The following is a 27,024-nucleotide window of genomic DNA, read 5'->3' on the forward strand; positions in this document are numbered from 1 at the left end:
TGTTATCTGTGGATAATAAATTTCCACACATTTCCAAAAGTTTCACCTTTCATATTTGACATTTCTTGTTTTTACTATAAATATATAGTATTTATACTATAAATACTGTAGTATAAGTGTATACATTATAGTCTAAGTATGTATACTATAAATATGTTTATAGTAGGAAATTTGATTTAATAAAACATTCAATTCAGGAGAGAACAAATTAGGAGTTCAAAATTGGTGCACTGCAAGGTTAATGCATTCCATCGATATACTTAAAATAATAATTTTTCTAAAATTAGATTCATAACATGCTTTTCAAAACATATCTACAGTTGATATACAGAGAAATACAGGTACTACTAAATAGTCATGTGATAATCAAGTTTTACTTGTTAATATTTATGTTACCTCTCTGTCTAGTTGAGATGATGACGTGGTGATCATGCCTGTAGTTGGATGCATAGAAAATAGGGTGGGTGATGCTGGCAACTGCTGGATGATGGAGTACCTCAGACGCGTATGCATCGTGTCAGGTTCATCTTTGTCAGTTGCACACACCTGTCCCACAGTAGAACCTACATATTGAAAAATCCTCTTTAACTTCCAAAACTTATACATTTTCAACTTTCCTTTTATCTTACTCCTCTCCATCTATCTCAAAAAAGATTTGGAGCACTTAATTATATATCAGAGTAATAGCTTTCATAAATTTGCAGGCTACTACATAAAGTATCACTTCCTCTTAAATATCCCAGCATTCTAACATTTGAAATTTAGTGACCACATACATATTTACTTATAACTTTATAAATGTTGATAACATCCCTTCATGGTCTTCGTATTTCTAGACTAAGGAATTCTAATTATTCTTTAATCTTTTTCTTTTTGTAAGCCTGCACGTAAATTAATCGTGTGGATCAGTTTTCTCTGAAAATTCTTCCTTTAGTTAGATCTGTCTAGAGGAAGACTTGAAAACTGTATTCTGACTTCCAGCTGAAATGGCCCATTTTCATAAGATTGAGAAAACGTTTGTATTATTCTCAGCCACCTTTGTAATAATGCCCAGAATACTGTCAATCATTTAATCACTACTGAACACCAGTACACCTTACAAGATTAAGACTTCAGTTGCCCAAAGACATTCTTTTTAGAGTACAGTATCTTAAAAGTATCTGTTTTATCTCACACAGGAAAGCAAAGTATCATTTCTTGAGTAACTCCTGTTTTTCAGGCACTGTGCTTGGCATTCCATGTGTTATGCTTCCTGTAATCTTCATAACAATCTTGCACATTGACATCCCATTTTACAGATAAGGAAACTAAGGCTTATCCACTAGGAAAATTGCCCAAGGTCACGTGCACAGCTAGTGAAGGGCTGAGTACAATTCTACCCACAGCAGCCTGACTGGCAAGTCCCTTGTTCTTGCTAGCAGGATATTCTCCCATATATTGTCAAGGTAGGTGCTCACCAACTCTGGAATTTTCAGAAACTGTAAACATGTAAGTTGTTTCTGTAAAAATTGGGTAGTTATCATTTTCATCCTCAATTTTGATTACTAGTGGCAGTGGAAGTTCTGGAGTATACCCATCCGGAGTTGTTGCAAAGGCAATTAGCTGTGAAGAGAGTAAAATAAGAAAAAAAAAAGGAAAAATGAAATATGGTTCAAACATGCTTTGGCTTTGATTTGGAGACTGTTCCGCATTTGCAGTGTGAGTTTCACCACGTGTCATTGTTTTGGGATGTGGACATAACCCTAGTGCCACAGAAGTGGTTAATTTCATGGGATAGTATAACATTCCATGTTTAAATTTATCTACTATCACAACAGATAATTTTGCTTTCCTCACCATTGTTGTATTGTTGTTCATGAGTTCAATTGTTTTTATTATTATTTTCCCAAAACAGTCTTGAGGATTATCTTGTTTCATTTTGTTTGAAAGTTTTACATGCATGGATTTAGAATACAACTTTCTGGATCTTATTTAACGTTAAATTCTGAGGATTCCAAATTCCCCAGGTGCAGTTAACTGGAATACTATCCTATGTTCTACTAATTAGGATTTAAGGCATATTGATGGTTAAATTGATATAATTCTCTTCATAAGAATTTTTTAATTCAAAAAGGAGGAGTCTGAAATAGAACAGATGAATGGCTGTAAATTGTTATGTGAAAAGCAATTTATTTCTTTTGATTTTACAAGAAAAATTTCAAATCCAATTTTCCTAATAGCAGCTGTCATAGAAAGAGCAGAACATCACAGGTACTTAGAAGGCCATGTTGTGGCAGTTCGAAATCTAAATATTTCATTCAAAATTTGCATGTCTAATCAGGTAACTTAGTCTACTGATGAATAACTAATTAATTCAAAATAGATGTAAAATAATTAAAATTGAGTTAAGGAAAATGACCAGGTCTTGTTGGGAAATCAACACAATGTTAGATTAAATTCTTACATATTAACTCATTCCACCATGGGAAGTTAATCAGTTGATAAAAAGACTGAATAATCTTAGTTAAGCATTGTCTATACTCCTCATTTGCTCACCACAAGTTAACTTTCTCCCATTGGAAAAGTACTGAGGCTTAACTTCTGCACTTCACTTACCTCCTATGGGATCTCTCTCTGTACCACACGGAGGTTCACAGATCTTTTCTGCCAACTAAATACCTACTCTTCAAAGTGGTGCTCTTTTCTTCTTTTGAAAAGAAATAGTAAAACTACAATACCAAGAACAATCCAGTAGAACCTAACACTATTTATTCTATAAAATTCTTTTTGCTTCAAGTTAAGTCTGTGCTACCAGAAATAGCCAGAGCAGAGATGACAAACTCAGAAGGCAAATGAATTGAGAATGAGAGATGAAACAGCCAAGCTTAATACTTACTTATACAATATGTAAACTTTAGACTTTACCTCAAAAGATTCATACTCCTCACGATCCACAGGACGAGTGCAATACAGGTTTCCAGTATCTCTCTCTACATAAAATAAATTTTTAGGTTCTCGGTCAACTCCAGGCCCCCTTATGGAATAGTAGATAGTGTAGTTCTGGGCTGTGTCAGATTGAATCTAGAAAGTATACATTATATAAAAAGAGACAAATTTTTTATTTCAGCAAAACTTTCATCCATAAACGTATGCAATCACATTGCCATTTTTATTGCAATGAGTAATAACTCTCTTTAATTTATTATTATATATGAATAAAAAGCAGCAATAAAATAAGGCAACCTAATAATCAGGAAATTTCATGAGCCAGGCCTGAGGAAAATAATGTAGTAGCATCTTAGTTTTCCAGAATAACTTTAAAGGCGAAATGGTGCCTATATGGACCAAACATTTAAGACTTTTTCTGTCTTAGAAAACAAAGTATTCTGAGCATGTAAAATTTCCTTTTTTCAATTTTTTTAAACCTGAATTTTTATTATATATAACATAATACTTAAGACACTGGGTTTAAAGTATATTGTCTGTGGAGCAAAAACTTGGAAAATGCCTTTCTTAATTAGTTTTTGTTACTTGTCAGCATCTTCTTTATTCTAAGAGCTGAGGGGGGAAAAATGAGAATAGAAATGGTGTACTATCCTGGCAAGTGTGATATTTTGATTCAAAAAGCAAGTTTTTTCCAAGTTGTTTTCATCCCCTTATATCAGGATGCCTAAAACAATTATTTTCTAGCAATTTCTTTCTCAACTTTAATATGCTCTTCTCTCAGTTGCGTTAAATTTGTTGGTGGGATACAAAGGAAGATACTCTCCCACCATTTCAAGAACTGAGGGAAAAGAAACCCAAGTCATAGACTGAATGTTACTGGCCACTGACAGTGGAAGAAGACAAGAAGATTCGCGTAGGTTGCCAGTAAAATTAAAAAAGGAGAGAAAATGTGGAGCCGGTGTGATTTAAGCAGTGGACTTGGACATAAGCAACAGAAAGGTGTATGTGTCTTTGCCCTTTATCGCATTTGTTCATTTATCAGTGATTTCATCCTTTGTTATGGAAGACATTTGGGGGTTTTCTAGACTATGCCCAGGTTCTGTGATGCACTTGCTGATAGGAAAATTCATTAAGAAACCATGTGTTTGAGAGTGCTAGATGAGTTTTACAGTTTTATAAATGACCTTTGCATGACTAAAACTTCAAAAAGTATACGTAGGTATAAAGATATATATTTATATCCATATATTGAAACATATAATACACCTACTCATTCATTCATATATTCATACACAACTATTTTTTAAATAACTGCATACTCATTGTCCAAATTAAAAAAAAGATGGAACCCATAAACTTTCACAGTGGAAGAAAAGTAAATTGTACCTGTTGCAGAAAAAGGGGGAAAGGACCCAAGGAATTCTCTAGCACTGAACAAGGAATAGGAGCCCATCTTCTCTTGGCACGTCTTAGAACTTTTTCCTTAGAATGTCTTTTCTTTAGTACCTCAATTGAGAAGACAGAAAAACAATGATAATGTCAATGACTACTTTATTCTCAAACATTAGAACTCTGATGCATCTTTCTCCTCTCATGAGGATTAGCTGGGGAGGTGTAAAACCATGGTGGTGCTTGAAAACCACACTAAATATCAACACTGCAAAAAGACAATGAAGAAATAACTGCCCTGTTAGCACAGCAATCTCTTGAGAAAATAACTTGGTAGAAATATGGAAGGAAGAGAGATGGAATTGGAAGCCTAGAAGCAAAACTGGGAAAATAAAAATTGCTGTTGCCATATTGCCATGCAAAAACATGGGAGGAGAGATACGTAAAGAAAATAGAGTGTGTGTTCTTCTAAATTAGCATAAGCATCTTCCACTCACCAGCAATTAGGAAGAGCCAGGGGGCCAACAGAGAGATCTGTGTCAGAATGAGGAGAAAAACATGGTGACAACTCTCAAACTGTGGCAGTGAGTAACGGCCAATGGTTGAATAGAGGTCATTTTGATCTTGAGTGTGACAATATAATAAGCATGCATGAGGTCTGAACCTCAACCTAAAATAGTCATCTATTTTCTAAGATTACAAAATGTGCTGTCTAAGATACATGAGACCTCCAGAGATAGAGTTTCAAGGTTTCTTTTTGGAAATCTATTCAACAGTAAAGATCAAGAAATACTTCTTTGTGTCCCTCGAGTTCTTATGCTGTAACATATCCCAGTTTCTCCTTTTATGTCCCAACTGAAAAGGAATTACAACCTGTAATAATCTATGTTGCACAACCCTTTTCCATTTGAACATTGTTAAATTGTGTCATGTTTTCCATTCTTCTTCAAGCAAACTATTGCATATCCTTTCTGATTCCACATCTTCCCTGGTAATTTTAGTTACACGTGAAGAAAATATTTCACTATATTTCATTTTTCTAGTTTGGTATACCTTTGTTTGATGCTCTAAAAGGACAACCATTTTCTTCTCTTCTTGGTTCTCAGTGTTGGAAAGTAATATGGTAAAATTTCTCTTCTCTGAAGACAAAAGAATAGCATTCTTTGTATAGACTGAACCATCTTCTAAAATTTGGAAATCAGGATCACTTGAACGAATTAGATTTGCAGATTTAAAGCATTCCTTCAGGTTAACTGTGGAAAACATACATAAAAATCATTTGTAAGGTAAAAGTCTATAAAACAATATAGACTTTTAACAGTAATCTACGTATTTGGTGAGGGAGCCAAAAACTTAAAATTAATTACACTGACACTTATAAATTTTGCATTTTTAAAAGGACATATGAAATCATATGGTTAATTAAATTGTATTTAAATACATCACTTATAATACGTACTTTACAACCTTTAAAAAAAAGAGATACTTGTCTTGAAATAAAGGCTTGTGAACTCCAATGTTTGAATATTTAAACTGACACCAAAAAAAGTTTTTCTTTATTAACTGAAATCAGCCATAGAGTAACACATAGGGACACTTGAAGGAAGTTAAACAGAATCTAGAGGATGAAAATCAGCAGTTATTGAATCAAAATATTACTGAACTCTTTACATCTATTGTTAATAGTCATCACATTCTCTGTTCTCATTGGTCTGATCTTTTCACAGTTGAGTTACGTGAAAAAAAAATTGATAAAAAATAATATGTGCAAGTAAATGTCAATGAGATGCCAAAATGTTTTAGGATGAGAATCCCCAAACAATAACTCAAGAAATAGCTTCAATACTGTTTCTCAATTTCATAGAAGCATATTATAACATACACCATATCCTTCATCTAGGATAAACATTAATAATAATTTTATTACTCAAACTAAACTTTATCTGCTTCATATAATCATGTTCTTCAATAAAACCCAAACTTCCTTTCATTGGAATGACTCTATATGTATTATAAATGGTAATGTATTATATTCGATTTAACAATTAGTTCCAATACAGTTATCTTTCTAAAAATTTACACTAATGTTACAAGATCACACCAAATTAGGATTTACTACATATTTTGGCAGTTTCTTACCTCTGCCAACAAATTTCTCAGCGTCTAGTTTGGAGGGAACATGCAGTGTCACTTTTTTGCAGGCATCACAGGCAAATATTAAGATCTAAAATATCAAATGAATATTATGCATAAAAATTCCTTTTCATGTGTATATAGTTTATATAAATTATAAATTTATATAATTATAAGGCAGTTTATATAGTTGGCAAAATAAATAAAAAACATACACTGGAGTAAGTAAGAAATCAGAAAAAATTGTGTGGAGGCGAAGAATAAAACAACAGACTGAGAGCCATGGCTCCCCCCTTCACAAAGCAACTCGGAATTCCACACCCTCTTGGGCTTTGCTCTCTATTCTGTAAAATGGAGTTAACAGTCACTCCATTGACTGACTCAGTGGGCATACTGAGGAACCAATGACAACCTATTGTGAGAGTGTTAAAAAACATTAGGAAGGCAGCCCAGTTATGTAAATAGAAAAGTGAAACAAAAACAAATGTGATGAACCAGCAAATTGTTTCAATTGATTTGCAATTGAGGATGAGCTATGGTACCAAATTAATAATATCCTAAACAAAATCTCAATGCTTTTAAAGAGAAGCATTAACTTATTGCCTTGGAATGACTTGGAGAGTATTATGTATGACCCTATAAACAGGCAAATAACTTTAAATCTGAATGCCATCTGAAGGTGCATCTTCTCACAAATGAGAGTTAAGGTCATTTTAGAAAACATTTCACTTAAAATTTCTTAAATGAGTTAGTGATTTATGGTGAACCACCTCCAATACAACATTTGAATATACTGAAATTTAATTTTGTTCTCTCTGAAATTTTACATTGGATGCGTCTGAAAGATCACAATGTTTTTCTACAGTTTTGCAAAGGCCTTTGATCAAAAGCAAGGTGGCTAACTAGTATTTACACTGTTATTTAAAAAGTCTAGAAACATACATTAAAATCATCAAAATTTGGACGAAAATTTTCATTTCCAATACTCATTACAGAACCTTTGGGGGCTGGCCCCATGGCCGAGTGGTTAAGTTCACTCGCTTTGCTTAGGTGGCCCCAGGTTTTGCAGGTTCGGATCCTAGGCGTGGACCTAGCACTGCTCATCAAGCCATGCTGAGGCAGCATCCCACATAGCAGAACTAGAAGGACCTGCAACTAGAATATACAACTAAGTATTGGGGGGCTTTGGGGAGAAGAAGAAAAAAAAGGAGAAAGACTGGCAACAGATGTTAGCTCAGGGCCAATCAAAGAAAGAAAGAAAGAAACTTTAATTATGCGATTTAAATTACATGTGAAGGATCAGGCAAGGCAGAAATTACATTTCATTTGGAATTTACCGATGGACTCAATGAAGAGACTGTATTTGGATTGGAAATTAAAAGATGAGAAGAATTTCACTGGCTGCTGAGTTGAGAGAGAACAGCAGTAGAACCGGATAACTGAGGAGGCCAGCTCCAGGTGACTGAAAGCATACATCCACTAGCAATCATTGTTTACTAGGTGCTAGGCAGTGTTTAAAGGCTACAGCAGTGAACAAAGCAAAGTCCTTGACCTCGTGGAGATTACTTTAGAAGGAGAGACAAAAAAAAATACGCAAATGGACAAAGGTCACATAATGCCAAGAGACAAATGTCATGACAAAAATAAAGTAGGGAAAGAGAGTGACAAAGGGAAGACCAGAAGCCTGAAGGAAATGAGGAAGCAAAGCACTTCACTGACTGTGGAGGAGTCTTCCAGATGGAGCAAAAACAGAACAAAGGCCCTGGAGGGGGACTTCACCTGGTGTGTTGGAGGAACAAAAAGGAGGTCACAGTGGGAGAGCACAGTGAGGGAAGAGTGATGCGAGATGATAGTAAAGAGACAAGCAGGGGCACATCACGTAGAGTCTAAAAGGCTGTAGTAGGAGTGCAGATTTTATTCTGAGTGCGAAGAGAAGCAACAGTAGTTTAGAAGCTTTGAAGTGGCGTAATCTGGAGAGCATTTACATAGAAGCATTCTGGTGGCTATGTGAGAACAGACTACAGAGGAGCAAGAGTGGAAGCAAAGAGATCAATTTGGAAGCTACAGGAGGAATCTAAGAGGGGGACGACGGGGACTTGGACTAAGGTAAAAATGGTGGAGAAGGGGAGAAATGGCCAGATTAAGACAAAACTTTGGGTAACGGTGTCCTGGACGTCCATTCATTCTGCATTCAACAAGTATTTATTGAATCTCCACTACGCACCAGACACAGAATAAACATGATCCTCATGAAACATTCAATTCAAGGGTATGACCTGTTTGCCATTTCAATGAAGTAAGATGAATCTGTGATGGGGAAGTAGAGGGTGCTATGGGAGAGCATTGGGAACAAGCCTTGTTTAAGAGACAGATGATGTCAGCTGAAGAGTGGCCACAAATTAGCCATGTCAAAAGGAGGCAGAGTCGACATGTTCCAAACAAAGGCACAGCACATTCGAAGGCCCAGAGACGACACAGAGCTGAAAATGAAATCGGGAATGGCTGATGCATATAGCACAAGGGTGACAGGAGTCTAACATGGATTCAGAGAAGTAGGCATGGAACAGATTTTGAACAGCATTAACAAAGTATAAGGATTTTTTTTCCTAAAGACAATAAGAAAACACAGATTCATTTTAAGCAGATAAACTACCTAAGTATCTTTCTATTTGAATAAGGTATGTCTGGCCAGTGTGGAGAACGGATCAGGGGGTAACAATTTTCATTTCAAAAAATGGCAACTAGGTCATTCAGACAAACTCCCATGCCAAAACTAAAAATGACGGATACAGTTTTTAACCATCCTAAACCATTTAGCAAGAATTGCTAGGCAAAAGCTGAGGATAAAACTGGAACACAGAGTGGTATGAGGAGCCCAGAAACAACTTCTGATCTGAAAAGATTTGACTCTGGTTTGTTGGCCTCTGAGAGTGAAATCAAAGCGTGGGCCACATAAGATCTGAGAGAAGAGCCACCCACTGGGACCTCAAATACTAAACTTTCATTGTAACGTTGAGTCAGAAGTAAACCAGCTCAAGCATGGATCTGTGGTCCACATTTACATCACTTGCTTAGTCTAGGAACCTCAAGCCATTAAATTAGTTTTAAGAAGGCCTGGCATGTGATCACTACCACAGATGCTGAAAGACCTTTGACCAAATTCAGTAACTCTATTTACATATTTTTGAAAAGCCTCAAAATACAGAAATCGATGAATACTTCTTCAATATGATTTTTATATTATATTATAATAACAACATCAATGGGAAACCACTAGAGGCATCCCCACTAAATTCAGAAGCAAGTAGACTTTCCAAGGTCATCATTTATAGTTAACATTATATTAAGGTATATCAGGCAAGAGGAAAATATTAGATGGCATATGAATTGGAAAGGAAGAGGTAAAAAAAATCTCTATTTGCATTTGATATGACTGTTTATCTGGAAAATCCAAGCAAATCAATCAATAAATTACCACAAAATAATAAGATCATTTAGGTAAAGGAGCAGAAATAACTACTAAAATACAGAAATCATTAGTCTTCCAACACATAAATAAAACCAGTTAAATAATATAATAGAAGACAAGAAATCATTTTCAAAAGCAATAAAAAGTGAAAATGCCAAGGAGTAAACTTAACAAGAAACATGTAAGCCTATTTGAGAAAAATCTGAAAATATTTCTCAAGGACCCCAAAGTAGACTTGCACAAAAAGAAAGACGTATCATTATTTTGGATAGGAAAAATAAACAACACAAATATATCAATTCTCATTAAGTTAAATTTTAAACTTTATGATCCCAATAAAAATCTCAACAGTGTTTTTTCTGGAACTAGACAAGCTGATTTAAAAGGTCATCAGGAAAAATATATAGTTAAGATAGGAAAATTAGGAAAAAGAAAAGCAATAGAAGGATATTAGCCCTAGCAAATGTTAAAAGATTCTATGAAGTCTCAATAACTAAAACAATGCAGGTATATGAATAGATATAAAGATATTAGATGCACACAAACTAAAAAGTAAGAAGTAAAATAATTTCTATTTGCATCTTATATAACTCTATATAGTCCATAAAGGTTGTAACTTTTTGTTACACTCACCAACAATCTATGAGAGTTTCTATTTCTCCAAACTCTTGGATGTTTGCCAAATGAGAAATGAGATTTCAATGTAGTTTTAAATTCATCTTTTATGATTATGAGTGAGGCTAAAATGTTTTTATGGTCTATTTTTATTACTTTATGCTAATTTCTCACATCCATGTTCATGTCTGACTTCTTGATATACAGGAACTCTTTATATATTAATAGATTAGCCTTTTAAAATATGATCTGCAAATAGCTTTTTTCCAGTGTATCAGTTACCTTTGACTTCGCTTATGACGTTTTGGTTTGGTTTGGTTTAGTTTTTTGCCACGGACGTGTGTGTGTGTGTGTGTGTGCGTGCACACACTTTAACATAGCTGATTTTCTCAATTTTGATAAATGGCTTTTGAAAGCTGAGCCATAAATAGGACTTCCTGGCTCCAAATTTAAATAGAAATTCACCATGTTTTCTTCTATTATCTGTATAGTATCATATGTTACATTTAAATCTTTCATCTATTTGGAGTTTTCTGTAGTGTGCTGCATGAGGTATGAATTCAACTTTACCTTTTGCCAAATGACTGCCTAGATCAAGTAGTCTCCCACTATATATATATAATATGATCATAAAGTTTACAATTTAACTTAGTGAGAATTGATATATTGTTGACTTTTCCTATCTAAAATAATGTCTTAATGTATATATATGCTATATGTGTATATATATATATATGCTCCTCAATGATGTGCTATGCCATGTGTCATAACATAGCTTTCTGTGTAAACACATACGACCTTTATGGAGAGGAGAGGGAGCTGGTAATGACTAACAAAATTATACAGTCATTCACACTTTTATCCGGCAATCCTATTTCTGGTAATCTGTTCTATTGATACACCTGCCCATATATGAAATGACATATATATAAGTTTATTCATTGTGACATTATTTGTAATAGCAAAAAGTAACAGCAGAGGTGCTGGATGGAAGTAAAGCTATCCATGAGATATTTCTGAATGCAGATTAGTAGGATTTAATGGCGGATTTGGGGAGGGGAGCAGTGAGGAAGGTAAAACAAACAGCTTCCAAACTTCCTACTTGAGGAACAAGGTACATGGTAGCGTCATTTATTGAAATACCGGACACTAGAAGAAAAGCAACATTGTTTGGGAAGATGATAATGCTGTGGCACACTTCACAGTAGAGAGATAAAAGGCCCATTGTTCAATGAGCACATGCACGCTAGCGACATAAATTTAGTAAATGTAGGCACCTGTATATTTGAGTGACAGGACTTATAATAGGGAGTCTAATTCTGGGTGGTCAGGAAGGGCAAAAGAAGAGAGGAGTGAATTTCAAGAATAAAGGCACAATCTACAAGGTGCAACCGTATGATTTGGATTAGCAATGGAGATCCCTGATGATCTTCCAGAAGCTTCACTCGGTGTTTAGGCAGAGGTCAGAGTTCAAGTAATTAAGAAACGTGCGAGGTGACGCAATTTGAGGAAGCGGGAGAAGCTGATTTGGGGAACGGTGAGGGATTACTTGGGTGTGTGGAGAGGAGGAAATGTAAAGCGTGTCCCCCAAAGTCACTCTTATTTAATAACATCTTCTATCACACTTGAGGCTCACGACCACAACAACCATCTGAGGCTGAGACTGGCAGGGCTTTGCACACATATGCACAAGAGGGTCAGAACAACTTGCGGGACTCGCACCAAGCCTTCCAGCTAGAACGCCGCAGCATGCGGGCTGCAACCAGAGGCAGCGCTCTTTTTCTCTCTACCCCACTTCTGGCCTGTGCAGCTTCTTAAGACATTCTAATGATAGTAACAATTACAATTTCATGACTTAAAAATGTAAGGAATTTGCTGTAAAATGAGAGCAGTCGAGAAAGGAAAATTATCCGACTATTTCAGCCCCTCAGTTCCACCTTTCCCAGAAGGAATCTTACTGCTGTCTGTTCTCCAGGTTTGTCCCTTGTCCTTTAAGGTCGACTTGAGCCCCCAAACCTGAGGCTCAACATGAAAGGACGCTACCCAGTTGAGGCCTCTGTTGCACCTAGTGTATTTAACTTCTCTCCTTCCAGGGAACCAAGGACGTCCAGTCTGGGGGACCTCTAATCCCAAACTCTCCCAGGGGCTGTTCCTTCGTACTGAATTCCTTTACTGGGGAACTTCTGATCCTCCAATGAGATCCCAGTCTTTTCTGCCAGGGAGGCAGTAGTCCCGCCCCAAATAAGGCCACCCGCTTGAGCTCCCAGCTCTGGGTAGGCAGGGTCTTTGATATTGTGTTCCTTAAGGTGGGGAAGAAGCCACAGTGGGGAGCAGAAGGCAGAACAGGATGATCACTTCCCCACAAATTAAGGAGAAAGTAACCTCAGGTGGTGAGAAACAACAGAACTTACACAAAGGGTCACGTAGGGCCCGCCCACCTACGATCTTCACGCGCAGAGGGTTGAGACCACCTCCCCCCAACACACACACACACACACACACACACACAGCAATCCTCCCTAAAGCCCGGAGTCCTCTCTTTTCCCCGAGGACAGGCGCTTCCCGTCGCGTCCGCCCAACGGCTCCCCCTCTCCGGCGCCTGAACCCCGCGCTGCGGCCGAGCTGGACTGCACCCTCCCCGGGAATTGCGAGAGGCGCGGAGGGGCAGCGCTGGCACACGGCGCTGGCCCGCTCGTGCCCAGCGGCCACGATTTTGGATGGGCGTTTACAACTCGTGCCTCTGTCTCTTATCTGGTGCGCTGATCCCATCTGCGGAGACACCCTTTGCCTTGCCTTGGGGATCGCGGCGCCAGGTCGCCATCCTCTTTCTGTCTTCCCTCCCCCACCCCCACCAATTCCATTTTTTCAGCCAGCCCATTAACCCCCGCTTTGCCCGCTACCCCCACTCACCCCCGCTCCCAAAGTTTCCACCTTCTCCACAATAGGTCGGAGCCCCCTCCCGGAGGCCGGTGGCCGGGCAGCCACTCACCGTGAGGGTCAGCAGGACTAGCCGGCAGAGGGCCCCGCTCCCGGAGCTCGTGGGTCGGGCTGCCGCCATGGGAGGACTTGGGGACACGTCGGCTGCCGAGGCACCCGGAGGCCGGGATGCGAGGACTCGGCGGGCACAGGGGCCGCGGCCGGGTACAGGCTGGTGCGCAAGAGTGTGAGGCGAAAGAGGTGCAGGGCGAGGAGAGGCGCTTTTCTTCTCGATTTCTCTGAAGCTCCTGCCTCTCACCCAAGGGTCTTTCCCTCTGGCCGAGGGTGGAGCTCCAGGCGCGTCCGAAAGACACCGATCGGCCCCTCCTTGGTATTTTCTCAAGTCTTCATTTCTCTAAGAACGCAACAGGTGGGAACTCCCTTTCGCCGCCTCCCTTTTACCTGCGCTAGGTGTTTCTCACCAGCGGACGCCACCTATATGCCGCATCTGCCCCCCCGCCCCGGTGTCCGCCTGCAGGATTAACAGCTGGCCCTGCCCAGCTGAAGCCCTGACTGTACAAAGACTCACTCCCCGAGCGCGCGCCCGGCCCCGGCTCCGCCCTGCGCGCTGCCCTCTCGGCCGACTGCGGGCCCCGCTCTGGGGGCAGCTACAGACCCGCAAAGGCCGTCCGGGAGCTGGAGAGGCCGGATTTTCTGTCACGGCTGCCCACAGCCCAACTGTTAGAGGGTTGACCCCAGGGAGACTATTTTACACGCTTTTTGCTGGAGTAAATTCACTGCAGACATCTTAGGGCAGTTCACACGGGGTTTTCATCTGTGCCACACCTTTCTTTGGGGTCTTGGGAGGTTTTTTTTGGAAATTTCATGGCCAATATAACAAAGATATGAGAAAATTACCATAAGTTAAGAGAATAGTAAATAAATAAATAATGGAATCCGGGCTAAAAGAAAATAACAAAATCAAGTGTGAATTACTATGGAAAATGCATCTCTTGAGTCCTCGATGTTGACTAAATATGGGCTACTAATTTTCTCCAAGACCCTCCCTTATCACAATTAAAGCCAACCATTGGCCGTCATAACTTATCTCCTAAATTGGACTCCTGGACATAGAGTGGAAATTTCTCCCTTTCTTTCCTACCACCAAAACCAGAGTTCATGGTAAGAAAAGAAAAAGAATGGGATAAAATTTACCTTTTGGTTTGAAGTGTACTTAAACTGGATGAAATATTGCAGCACTTACCCTGGAAGATTACAATATAAAGGCAGTGTGCTTGCAGCTCTTCAGAAAGCAATGACAGGGCACTCTGACTCATCTTCCACTTCTTTTCAATTACCGGTTTAAACCAGGGAAGTCTGACCACAAAGGAGAAACTTGTCTCTTCCATTTGGTTTGCTTTGTCTCCTCCAGGGTGTTTGGAGAAACCTGTTTCAAGAGCCAACCATGACACTCACGCCATTTCAGTTCTTGAGAACATTTACCATCCTAATGCCATTATACACAGAGCCAAAATTAGTATAATATTGACCATATATTTAAAGTCAAACGTAATGTCAAATGGTACATGCCTTACATTCTATGTAATAAGCCCACGCTCTGTTTTATCAGTGAATGACACACACTGAGCTGTTCTATTCATATCCCTATTCACAAAATTTATCATTGAACCTTTGTTGGTAAAATAAGCTTGGGTCATCAGCATGAGGCTATAGTTGACATCCTTCTGTTTCCATATTTTTTAACCCTCATGTTTTTCCAGCAATGATTTTATAAACACACCTCCTCCTGTTAATGATGACATCATAATCTCTGGCATGAAGCTTTCCAGAGGATGGAGAAGCAAGCTGGTTGTAGGTTCTGGAAATCTTCTCAGGCCATCATCATCGTCCTTGACAATAGGACATTTCCATGCTCTTGCCTACTCTTTAACCTTTAATGCCTTAAGGCTGGCTCATGTTTTTTCTCATTCCAGGAAAGGGTGGAAGAGCAATTTGAAAAGAATTCATCTTAGATATTTATTTTCATTTTTCACACTAGGTAACTGATTGAGGCTATTAAAAGTTGATTTTTTTTTGTTTCATCATGAAATTTTTCTAAACAAAGGAATGAAATATAAACTACTTATTCTAAACAAGCATCTCAATTTATTCAATGTGTTTGGACTAGACGATGTAGTCACTGAAATGGATTCCTCTGTAATACAATTTTGAAACAACAGGTGTAACATGAAATGCAATATGAGTAGAGGAATTTTGTTATTTTAAGAATGTCTTCTGGCTGTGAAGATGATTCTGCTGACTTGAACCGGTTTTCCGTTGTACTATATTAAAGGGTGCGTGGGACCCAAACTCAGGAGCAACCTCCTTTGTGTCTTGGGCTGCTCAAGTAACCTCTCAGGTGTCAGCACTCCCATTCATTAAGTAAGATAATTAAAGTAATACCGGATGCTGTCTATGGTATATTCCACTTCTAAAATTAAACCATTTAGACTTCTTGTGGTGGATTTTTGGAGAAGCTTGGCTGGAAATGGGTATTTATTTGCAGATAGAAAGTCGGAACCACAGTTGTCCTTAAAGAGATGAACAGACAGCAGCGGAAGGCCCGTGGAGCCCATCTGGGCAGCCGAGCTTCACAGTTTTCTAATTTCAGAAACCAGAAACTAAACATATTAATGGCAACAAAAAAACCCCCTCTTACTCACTGATGTGTACATGGTGACAGTTCTCCCTGAGAGCTCTGGGCATGATTCCTGCCAGTCCTCCAGCTGCCGGAGCCTGGGGAGCAGGGTCCACACGGACACTTGATCTTTAGGGCGAATCTATCTCGGCATGGCGTATGACATAAGATGGAAGCCAAAAGCAAAAGAAATACAGGCCTAAGGGAAAAAAACAAGACTAAAGGACATTGTCCAGTTACTTTATAGGTGAGAATAGAGAGGAAAACATCTGATAACCCCAATAAAATGAGCACTGTTATTTACCTCTCAGAGTTGTTGCAAAATTAAATGATATGATCCATGAAAGACATGCAAAATAAAGCCTGGCATATGCTAAGCGTTCCCTAAGTGTTAGTTACTATGGGTACCCCACTCCCCCCTGCCACTGTGCTACCATATCTCTACAACCCACTCATATCCCCCACCCCACCTCATCCCCAGGATGGCTGCCTGGTTCCTGTTCTTCCATCACCTCTCCCCAGGTCCAGGGATAGGGCTGAACCCCAGTGTTAACTCACTCACCACTCCCAAATCCTGGAACCCCCACCTGTCAACATGAACCCCCAGACCTTGTCTGATGCAAATGGATTAACTATGCAACACTAGGATGAAGTGCCAAGGTTTGTGCTAGTTGTGTACTTTTTGAAAATTGGGACAAATTTTTTTTTATGAGAATCCTTTTATAATGGGAGAAAAGTTTTTTAAATGTTTCATTGTCCAATAAATACAATATTTATTTTTTAATATTGTCCCTATTTCTTTGAAATTCCCTTTTCAAATAAAACATAGTGTACTAATCAAACTCAATTTCCGTTACATTTCAAAGTATATATTTTTTATTGTTTTAATTAATTAATTTTTTTTGAGGAAGATTAGCCCTGAGCTAACATCTGCCGCCAATACTCCTCTTTTTGCTGAGGAAGACTGGCCCTGAGCTAACATCTGTGCCCATCTTCCTCTACTTTATATGTGGGACGCCTGCCACAGCATGGCTTGCCAAGTGGTGCCATGTCCACACCCGGGATCGGAACTGGGGAACCCCGGGCCACCGAAGCAGAATGTGTGCGCTTAACCGCTGCACCAGTGGGCTGGTGCTGACATTTCAAAGTATATTTTTGAAATAAATAAGGGATAGAGGGTGAAATAAACTATAAATCAATTCTTATTACGGTACTTTTCCCTTAATAGACTTTCAATAAAACGAAGTCAATGAATGCATTCTGAGGTAATTGTGTTGACTATGAGCAGAGATGGTTCACAATGTCTGCTCTGCCTCATAGATGCCACTGACATATGCCCCCTAGGAGTGCTGTGAATGAAGATACCCTTAAAACTACAAAATTTCCATTTGTTGCTTTACTGATCAACTAATGCAACAAGTATTTATTGAACATCCACTATGTCTCAGGCATGGTCCTTGGCTTTGAGATGCTGTGGCAAAGAAGACAGAAAGGGGACGTGCTCAAGGAACTGCCTGAGGGTGTATAAAATAACTGGGTAGGACAAGAGGCACTCTCCATCTGAGATTTTCATCGTGCTGACTCCTTTGTAAAAGAAAAGAGATTAATCTCAAGTTAAGTGCAAAAGGATACATAAACAGCATTCCATAAGGATGAAAAATCACCAATAGAAAAACACTTGTTAAATCTGTTCGTGGATTATGAAATGTTACCCTCTTCTTAGATAGGCCTAGAGACGAGAAACTCACGTTCTGTGAGATAACCTCATCTAGAACGTTTGATCTTGGTTTTGACAACAGCATCTGCTGTTGTCTTCGCTTGCTGGCTGTGTCTATGCATTCTTGTTGGCTGGCTCCTCCTGCTCCCTCTGACTTCTAAACATTGCCACACACAAACACACCTCTATTTTTTCAGACCTTCACACTTAGGAGGAGCTTTCTACCACAGGCGCATTGTACATGTTCTTTCCTCGATCTGGAACTTTCTTCCGTCTTTCTGGCCTGGTTAATTCACACCTGTCATAAAAATATCAACTTTCATTTTCTCCCCTATCAGATCAATTCCTCTCTGACCAGGTCAAATCTTCCTGATTAAACAGCTGCCTCTTTTTAAAGCACTTGTCATAATTACAGTATTAAATTTGAGTAATTATTTGATTAATACTTCTCACCAAAGACGGTACATTTTCCTGACTGCAGTGACCTGTGTTTCTTGGTTTATGCCGTGTCCCCAGCGCTATGCATCATGAATCCTGGCCCATGGTAGACAGCTAATAACTATTTGTTGGATGAGTGAGTAAATGAATGAATGATTCCTGAGCATTTTTTTGGTAAATAGTTTTTTGCTTTTCTTTTTCTACTTTTTTTTTGTAAGGAAGATTGGCCGTGAGCTAACATCTGTTGCCAATCTTCCCCTTTTTTGCTTGAGGAAGATGGGCACTGAGATAACATCTGTGCCCATCTTCCTCCACTTTATGTGGGATGCCTCCACATCATGGCTTGACGAGCAGTGCTAGGTCCACACCAAGGATCCAAACCTGCGAACCCAGACCACCAAAGCAGAGCGCATGAACCTAACCACTAGGCCACCAGGCTGGCCCCTTCTTTTTCTATTTTTAATATTTGTTGGCATGTTAAAGTGATGTCTTGGTTCAAATTTAGCAGGGTGGGATTTTCTAATCTGTTCTCAAACTTGACGGACACGTATCAGTACATTTATTAAAATGTGAAATGGGCCTACCAAGAATTTCTAGTGTGATTTTTGCACCAGAACGGGCAAATAGGCTAATGGGTTTTAACTTTCAGAAAGAGACCAGTGCCGAAATGGGAGCTGAATGTCTCATAAAAGGGGGGCTAACGCACACCATTGAGAAAAGCGGAAGTTATTTAGTCGTGGCATCAAGAAAACTGTCTTATTATTAGAGGAAAACAAAACTGATTCCCAACTTAACACCACGTGCAAAGTGGCCTCCAGATGGGTTAAACTTTTTTGAGGGACAAAGACATGAAGTTAACAGAAGACAATATCGGAAAACATCCATGTGACCCAGGGTAGAGAAAGATTTTTGAAATAATACCCAAAATGCATAAACCATAAACAAATTAAAAAAAGATACATTTGATCATGTTAAAATTCAGGCTTTCTATTCAACAAAGGACACCATGAATAAAGTTAATAGATGATAGATTGGGAGAAGACATTAGTTATGACTAAAACAGACAAGGGAATAATATCTAGAACATGAATGGAACTTCTAAACATCAATAGAAACATGATAGGAACCTCAATAGAAAAAAATGGGCAAAGAGTGTGACCAGAAATTTTACCACAGAGGAATCTCAAAGCCTACAAAGTATATTTTAAGAAACAGAAATGTATATGTAAATCATAAAATATCCTTATACACCCGTCAGACTGACAAAAATTAGGAAGCTGATTCTCCCCGGGGAGTCAAAGATACTGCCCAGAGTCCAGCTCCATGGCCAAGTGGTTAAGTTCACGAGCTCCGGTTCGGAGGCCCAGGGTTTCACTGGTTTGGATTGTGGGTGTGGACATGGCACCGCTCATCAAGCCATGCTGAAGCGGTGTTCCGTGTAGCACAACTAGAAGGACCTACAACTAGAATGTACAACTTTGTACTGGGGGGCTTTGGGGAGAAGAAAAAAGAAAAGATTGGCAACAGATGTTAGCTCAGGGCCAATCTTTATTAAAAAAAAGTCACTCCCCCATTAAGTGTATCTCTCCACCTTCCCAGCTGCTACACACTCACAATTGAATGTGGCTAGAGAGAAACTCATATACAAGTTCCAGAGTTTCGTTTTAAGGTCATGATCTTTACTTTAAGCAACCCTGAGTACTGCCCCGCAGTCTTAGTCTAATTGCCTAACCCATTCACTTCCCCATTCTCCTTGGCAATATTTTCATACTTCCTTATTTCTGCTCGAACCTCCTATACATCTTCTTTTATCCTCACTTTCAATTACTGACTTAGCTTTCTAGTTCACAAAGAAAATAGAGATTATCAAGAGAACTTCTACAGGCTTCGTGGCATCCACCCACCTGCCTGCATCTGTACCATATACATGTTCTTTTCTTCTATACTGTGGAAGAAGTGCCTCTGTTCGTGGGTACTGTCTACTCCTCCGTTTGGGTTTCATTCCCATCTCCTCCCACCTTCTCCAGGATGTTGCTCTAGCAGCTCTGCTCCTTCTCTCCTGCACTGTCAGTTTAATCCATCTCTGTCTTCCCCAATGGTAAATAAACTGAACTACACTCAACTAAAAGAACAAACAAAAAACCCCTCAGAAATCTGTACGTTTCCATATCCTATTTCTCTCTCTAGCTATCACACCCCATTTCTCTGCTCTCCTTTATGGAAAAAATTCTGGGAAAAGCTGTTCTATATTTACTGTGTTCAGTTTCTTTTCTCATTATCTCTTGAACCCTTTCTAATCAGGTTTTCCCTCCTACCACTTCACTAAAAGTATTCTTACAAAGGTTACAGAGACATTTGTATTGCTAAAGTTAGTGGCGTTTTTCAGGTTCATCTAATTGTCTTAGTTACGGAGTTGGTACACCCGTCCTTGAAACACATTCTTCACTTGGTTTCTGGTTTTTCTTCTCTGCCTCATCGATTGATTCCTCCTCCTCTCCATTCTCTCTTACTAGTGGAGGGCCCCAGGACACAGTTGTTGGACCATTCTTTTGGTTCCGTCTACTCTTGCTATCTTGTTGATCTCGTTTGGGCTTCTGGCTTTAAACACTATCTCCATGCTGGTGACTGGCATATCTAAAGCTCTATGCCAGCCCTCTCCCTTGAACTCCAGGCTCCAACTGCCACATGAAATCTTAACTTAGACGTCTAGTAGACATGCGAAGTTAATCTTTCCAATTCTGGGCTCCTGAACTTCTCCATGAAAAATGCACACCCCACAATGGCAACTCCATTTCAATTAGTGGCAACTCCATCCTTTCAATTGTTTAGATCTTGTAGATTTCCTTGGCTCCTCTTTTTGTCTTATACTCTGAATCCAATCTGTCAATAAGTCCTATGAACTCCACCTTTAAAATATACCTGGAATTCATCCCCTCCTCACCATCTCCATCCCAGTCCAATCCATTGTCAACTCTCGCCTGGGCTACTCAAAAAACCTCCTAATTGGGGTCTGGCCCAGTGGCACAGCCGCACGTTCTGCTTCAGCAGCCTGGGGTTCACCGGTTCAGATCCCTGGTGTGGACATAGCACTGCTGGGCAAGCCATGCTGTGGCAGGCGTCCCACATATAAAGTAGAGGAGGATGGGCATGGTTGTTAGCTCAGGGCCAGTCTTCCTCAGCAAAAAGAGGAGAATTGGCAGCAGATGCTAGCTCAGGGCCAATCTTCCTCAAAAAAACAAAACAAAAACAAAAACCTCCTACTTAGTCTTTCAACTGCCAACACTCCTCATTTTGGTCTCTTTTTAATCCAGCAGTCAGATCGTGACATTTGTCTACCCAGACTCCTCCAGAATGATTCCAAAATGAAAACATTTTTAAAATAGAGTCTTCTTAGGTCATTTAGATCAAATCCAAAGATTTTCCAGTGGTTCATATGGCCTTGCACACTCCACCATGATCTCTGTGACCCCGACTCTTCCTACCCTTCCCTCACACACTGTGCTGCAGCCACATTGGGCTCTTTGCTGTTCCCTGAACAAGCTAAGCACACTCCTCCTCTGGCCCTCCACTCTACATGGACCACTCTTCTCCAAAACAGCCACACTGCCTGCTCCCTCACCTCCTTTAGGTTTTGACTCTTATGTCTCCTTCTCAGTGAGGCCTTCTCTAGGCATTCCCATTACAATTTCAAAGCTCTGATTACTTTCTAGGGTTTTTAACTAAGAGCCTGGTGAGTTTACTGTGGCTCCTTCACCCTAGAGACCTTTTTTTCCTGAGACTGTGGAAACTCCTTTCTGTTTATACGAAGGTTTGGCTTAGTTTGTTAGCTTCCTGTCCCATGAAGGTTTAGGACTCGACAAATATCTTGAAGGGAAACCTTAAGTCAGAGAAATCTCTCCAGTCTCTAATTTTGTCACTTTGGCCCCACGCAATTGCTAAAATCTCCATTACTTTCTCTCTTCCCAAGCAGTGGCCTTCTGCTTTGGCCAAGCCTGGATTCGCTGCCAGCCCTGGTGGTCTAGAGGTTAAGATTCAGTGCTCTCACTGCCTCCACCAGGGTTGCTTTCCCCATCAGGGAAACACGCCACCTGTCTGTCAGTTGTCACATTGTGGCAGCTGTGATGCTGAAAGCTATGCCATCATTCACAGTGGATGGGTTTCAGCTGGAGCTTCTAGAATGCGATAGACTAGGAAGAAGGACCTGGCCACCCACTTCCAAAAAATTGGCCACAAAAACGTTATGAATAGCAGCAGAGCATAGTCTGATAAAGCACTGGAAGGTGAGAGGATGACCTAAAAAGACCAGGCAGGGCTCTGCTCTGCTGTACACAGGGTCACTAGGAGTCAGAATCGACTGGACAGCACTAACAGCAACAAACCTGTGTCCAGTATCTTCAAATGTTCCCTGGGAAAAAAGTGAAGTTATCTTACAAAAGATAAATTCACCTTTCTTTGGTGCTCGCCTCTCTGGAATACTAGCCTCTCCAGTTCTTGTTGATTCTGCAGCTTGCTGATAGCTCTCAACAGATGGATTTTGCATTTTATCCAGGCCTCCTAGTTAGTCTCAGTGGGAGCATTGGTCTACTACAAACTACTCAATCCTGCCGTCCAGCTCTCACATTTTACTTATTTTTCTTTCTTGATCCATGTCTCTGTGTTAGAATGTAACTTTCATGAGGGCTTAGATTGGTCTCTGCTTTCAGGCCCTACAGCTGTGCCTGTCACAAGGCAGGCCCTCAGTAAATATTTGTTGAATAAATATATATATGCTATCCAACTACCTGTAATCCACAGACTAATGATTAACAAATTATGATGTGGCTTTAAGATAATCACATGTAGAATATTGGTTATAAGCAAACCTGAAATTTACACACGAGCCTCTGAGAAGAAACCCCATACAGACGCTGTTATGCTTCAGAACCGCTGAAAATGAGACATGAGAGTTTCATGCAGTTTCTGGTTGCAGAAAGCATATGCAAAGCATTAATAAACAGTGGCCATAAACATGAGGCTCAAACTGAAAATAACAAGTCCCAGAATTCCTAATTACAAGCGTTGATTTGCAATTAAGCTGCATTTCGTATAGATAATTCTACTTAGCTTGCTCCAGAGAAAGTAACAGCAGGGGTTAATTTATTTAACTATGGTTAATTTGCTCACCTCATCAGTTTTGGGGAAGCCAGTTAACAGATATGGATAGACACAGAAAGAGATAGACAGAGAGATAGATGATAGACAGACGATAGATAGATAGATAGAGCAAGCAAGCTATAGATATAGAGAGATATCCTGATGAAGATTAAAATGTGGTGTCAGGGTCTGGGAGGTGGGGCAGACTGGAGATGCTGGTCAAAGGATACAAGCCTTCATCTATAAAATGAATAACTCTGGGGATCTAAGTGCGACACAGTGACTCTAGTTAATGATACTGTGTTGGGTACTGGAACTGTGCATAGAAAACAGAACTCAAGTGTTCTCATCACACACACAAACCAAAAAAGTTAACTATATGAGTTGTTGGATGTGTTCATTAACCCGATTCTGGTAGTCATTTCATGAAGCATATGTATATTAAATCATCACATTGTACACTTTATATGTATATATCTTGTTTGTCAATATACCTCAATAAAACTCAAAAAAACCAAACAAGCTAACCACTCGATAAACATTTACCAGGCTAGCTGTGTGAGTGTTCCTGCCTGCCCCTACCCAGGTCTACTCTCAGCAGAGGGAGCTTTCTAGTAAACACAGTCAGTAAAACAGAATCCTGTCCAAGTACTTCACACCATTTCTAACCTTTTCAGGAGGTATTCTTAATACACGGAAACTATCTTTAAAATCTTTTCTTCCCATAGCTAAGCTTCTCCATATCCCTTACACAGTTTGCTGCTGCTTCCTGAAAATTTAAATGTAACTTTTTCCTATTTCTCTTTCTATACTTTCCATTTCTATTCTTTCTATTTCTCATCAAAACCATCATCGCGTAAAATAAAATCAACCACTGCCTTATCCTCTGAGCTCTTTTTTTTCTCTTCTCTCCTCTTTCTTTTTTTGAAAGCGCTTTATTGAGATATAATTCACATCCTTCTTTCTCACATTCATTTTGTTGCACTCAGTAGTAATCCTCACTAGCATATTACTGACTAGCTTGATTTTCCTAACAAAACCCTAGAGTCTAGAGTGGGGTTGAGGTGTGGGGGAAATGGGAGGGAGGGAAGGAAGGAGGTATAAGGGGGAATGCCCAGGTTGTCCTCATGGAACAGAGGAAAGAAAAGATGCTCTGAATATCCATACAGAGAAAAGTTTTTATACCTCTAGTCACTTAGATATAAAGCTAAATAAAAAGTGGTCCCTGCTGTAAATGAATTTCCAGTATCTGGCGATGGATTACATGGATATTAAGCAATAAAGAGTGGGAGTGGAGGTGGTAGCATCAAGTACGTCCTTTCTTTCCAACTTTGAGATAGGCAGTACCTTCCTGGAACTCCCACAAATACCTCAAGTTCAAAATGTCCCAAACTGAGTCATTATCTTTCCATAACAAAATCGCTTTGCTTTTCTTCTCGTTATAGTTAATGGTTTTGTGATTCTCCCACTTACTCAAGAAAGAAACCAGGAAGTCATCCTAGACACCCTCTCTTCGCCTCCCCCTCACATTCCATCAATCTCCAGCTTTATTGCTGTATTTGATCACTCGTCTGTCATCTGGACCATTTTCACTGGTCTTCCAGCTCTACAACCCCTCCAACCCACTCTCCATAATAGTGGTTTCCAAATTGGTTTTTTTCGGAACTCTAATAGTTCTTGTTTTCTGCTTGTTTTGTTTTGCTTTTGGTTATTTGCTTTTGGCTTTGTTTCGTTTGGGGATCCTTCCTTCCACTTCACCTACAGTGCCTCCTTCCACCTTGCTCAGGGAGCCTTCCCGGACTTCCCCACGTGGGGAAAGCATGGAGAGTCGTCTGTGTGCATACAGGCTCTGATATGTGCCTCTGTTATCTGTTATCTCACCACAGTATTGTAGTTCTTTGCTTTATAAATCTGTCTTCTCTGGAGTCCATTAATTTTCTATTCTTCATATGCTCAGATAATTGCAGAATTCTGAGTTTGACACACGTTTGGACAGAGAGTGGATGACACTGTTTGTAACAAAGATGGAGACAGCAGGGAAGTGCTAGTTTGTGGAGTTAGATAATTTGCTGTTGAAGATAGCGAGTTTGAGATTTCTGTGAGCGATGTGGATGTGGAATTCAAAAGAGATGTCCAATCTGGAGATGGAAACTTGATTATCATCAGTATGTGGATAGTTAGGGTAACCCCAAATGTAAGCCATCCGTCTACTTAACCCATCGATTCTGGTGTGGAGATGATTGCTCTGATGTGAGGAAGATTGTGCTGTGGCTCCCTCCTTCCCACAGAAATTTCCCAGCTGGAGATCAAAATTTACATTTTAGAAGGATGTAAATGAATGAAATATTTAACACAAATTCCTAGGAAGTATATCTTTCATTCAGGATTAAGAAGCTATAAACATTGTTTTTCATTGTGTTACGGACATGAGAAGGCCATTTGAAGAGACATGTTCGGGGGCAATCGCTGGTCAGACTTCACTTAAATCTTGGCTCTATGAGAACCTGGCAGTCTGATCTTGTCCAAGTCAGCTAACCTCTCTCAGCCTCAGTATTCCTGTTAGTAAATAGGAATAATAACACCTAAGTCAGGTTGGTTGAAAAGACCAGCCCTTTTTATTATTCTGCTTTTGAGAAAGATAAGAGTATAGAAAATACGTCTCTTTTTTCCCCCATATCTACCTTCAGAAAACAACAGTACAAGTATCATGATAAGCGACAATTGACAGCCTTCCTGAGACCTCAGTGATAAACTTCAGAGGGCACTGGCACTGGTAGAGGACACTGAGAAAGCCACTTGTCACTTCCAGCCAATTGGTGGCCTTTGGGAAAATGGACTTAATGTTACCAGACCTGAGAATTTTTCAAAAGAAGTCACAAATTTGCATTTTGGGCAAAATGTCCTGATTTTTAATGTAGCAATTATTCATAATTGTTCTCAACTGTAAAATCTTTCCCCCTCACCTTCCCCTGCCAAAAAATTTGCAGGCCACATCTGACCTGAGGATGCAATCAGGCTTTACTTATGTGAAGAAAATTGAAGTTTTATTTATGTGACTTTCATTTTATTTTATTTTATTTATATTTTATTTATGTGACTTTTAAAATAAGTTTTTGTCCTGTGATATTTTATAAAACTTAGCAAATGAAAGAGGATGTCTCTCCACTGTAACTACACAGTGTGTTACCTGTTATGTAAGAAAGAAATATTTTGCTAAGAATCATATTGACCTGGGGCAGGGTTACATTGGTTATGAATAAGAAATAGTATTCCTTGGGGAGGGCCCCGTGGCCGAGTGATTAAGTTTGCATGCTCCGCTTCGGTGGCCCCGGGTTTGCCAGTTCAGATCCCAGGCACAGACCCACACACCACTTAGGCCATGCTGTGGCAGCTTCCGGCTTGGAAGAACTAGAATGACCTACAACTAGGATATACAGCTATGTACTGGGGCTTTGGGGAGAAAAAAAAAAAAGGAGGAAGATTGGCAACAGATGTTAGCTCAGGGCCAATCTCCCTCACCAAAAAAAAAAAAAGAGAGAAGAAGAAATAGTATTCCTCCTATGCATATTTGCTCCCAGATTATCTCACATC

The 27,024-nt window shown here is 39.7% G+C and overlaps 1 protein-coding gene across 4 annotated transcripts in view; it reads right to left on the reverse strand.

Annotated features, from left to right (window-relative positions):
- Positions 1-14,803, reverse strand: part of DSC2 (desmocollin 2) — a 34,118-nt gene extending 19,315 nt beyond the window's left edge. For 2 of the 4 annotated variants that reach the window (XM_005612815.4, XM_005612817.4), the window contains exons 1-7: positions 13,521-14,102; positions 6,454-6,538; positions 5,368-5,567; positions 4,312-4,422; positions 2,905-3,060; positions 1,458-1,602; positions 397-563 (exon numbers count right to left, since the gene is read on the reverse strand). In XM_005612815.4, coding sequence (XP_005612872.2) covers positions 397-563; positions 1,458-1,602; positions 2,905-3,060; positions 4,312-4,422; positions 5,368-5,567; positions 6,454-6,538; positions 13,521-13,589 — 933 coding nt within the window. In that variant the 5' untranslated portion in view covers positions 13,590-14,102. Of the gene's footprint in view, positions 1-396; positions 564-1,457; positions 1,603-2,904; positions 3,061-4,311; positions 4,432-5,367; positions 5,568-6,453; positions 6,539-13,520 lie in introns of all 4 variants that reach the window. The other 2 variants (XM_005612816.4, XM_001496306.7) reach the window with 2 other exon arrangements.
- Positions 14,804-27,024: the final 12,221 nt, after the last annotated feature.

The sequence above is a fragment of the Equus caballus genome, chromosome 8, assembly GCF_041296265.1.
Source record: "Equus caballus isolate H_3958 breed thoroughbred chromosome 8, TB-T2T, whole genome shotgun sequence".
Taxonomy (NCBI): domain Eukaryota; kingdom Metazoa; phylum Chordata; class Mammalia; order Perissodactyla; family Equidae; genus Equus; species Equus caballus.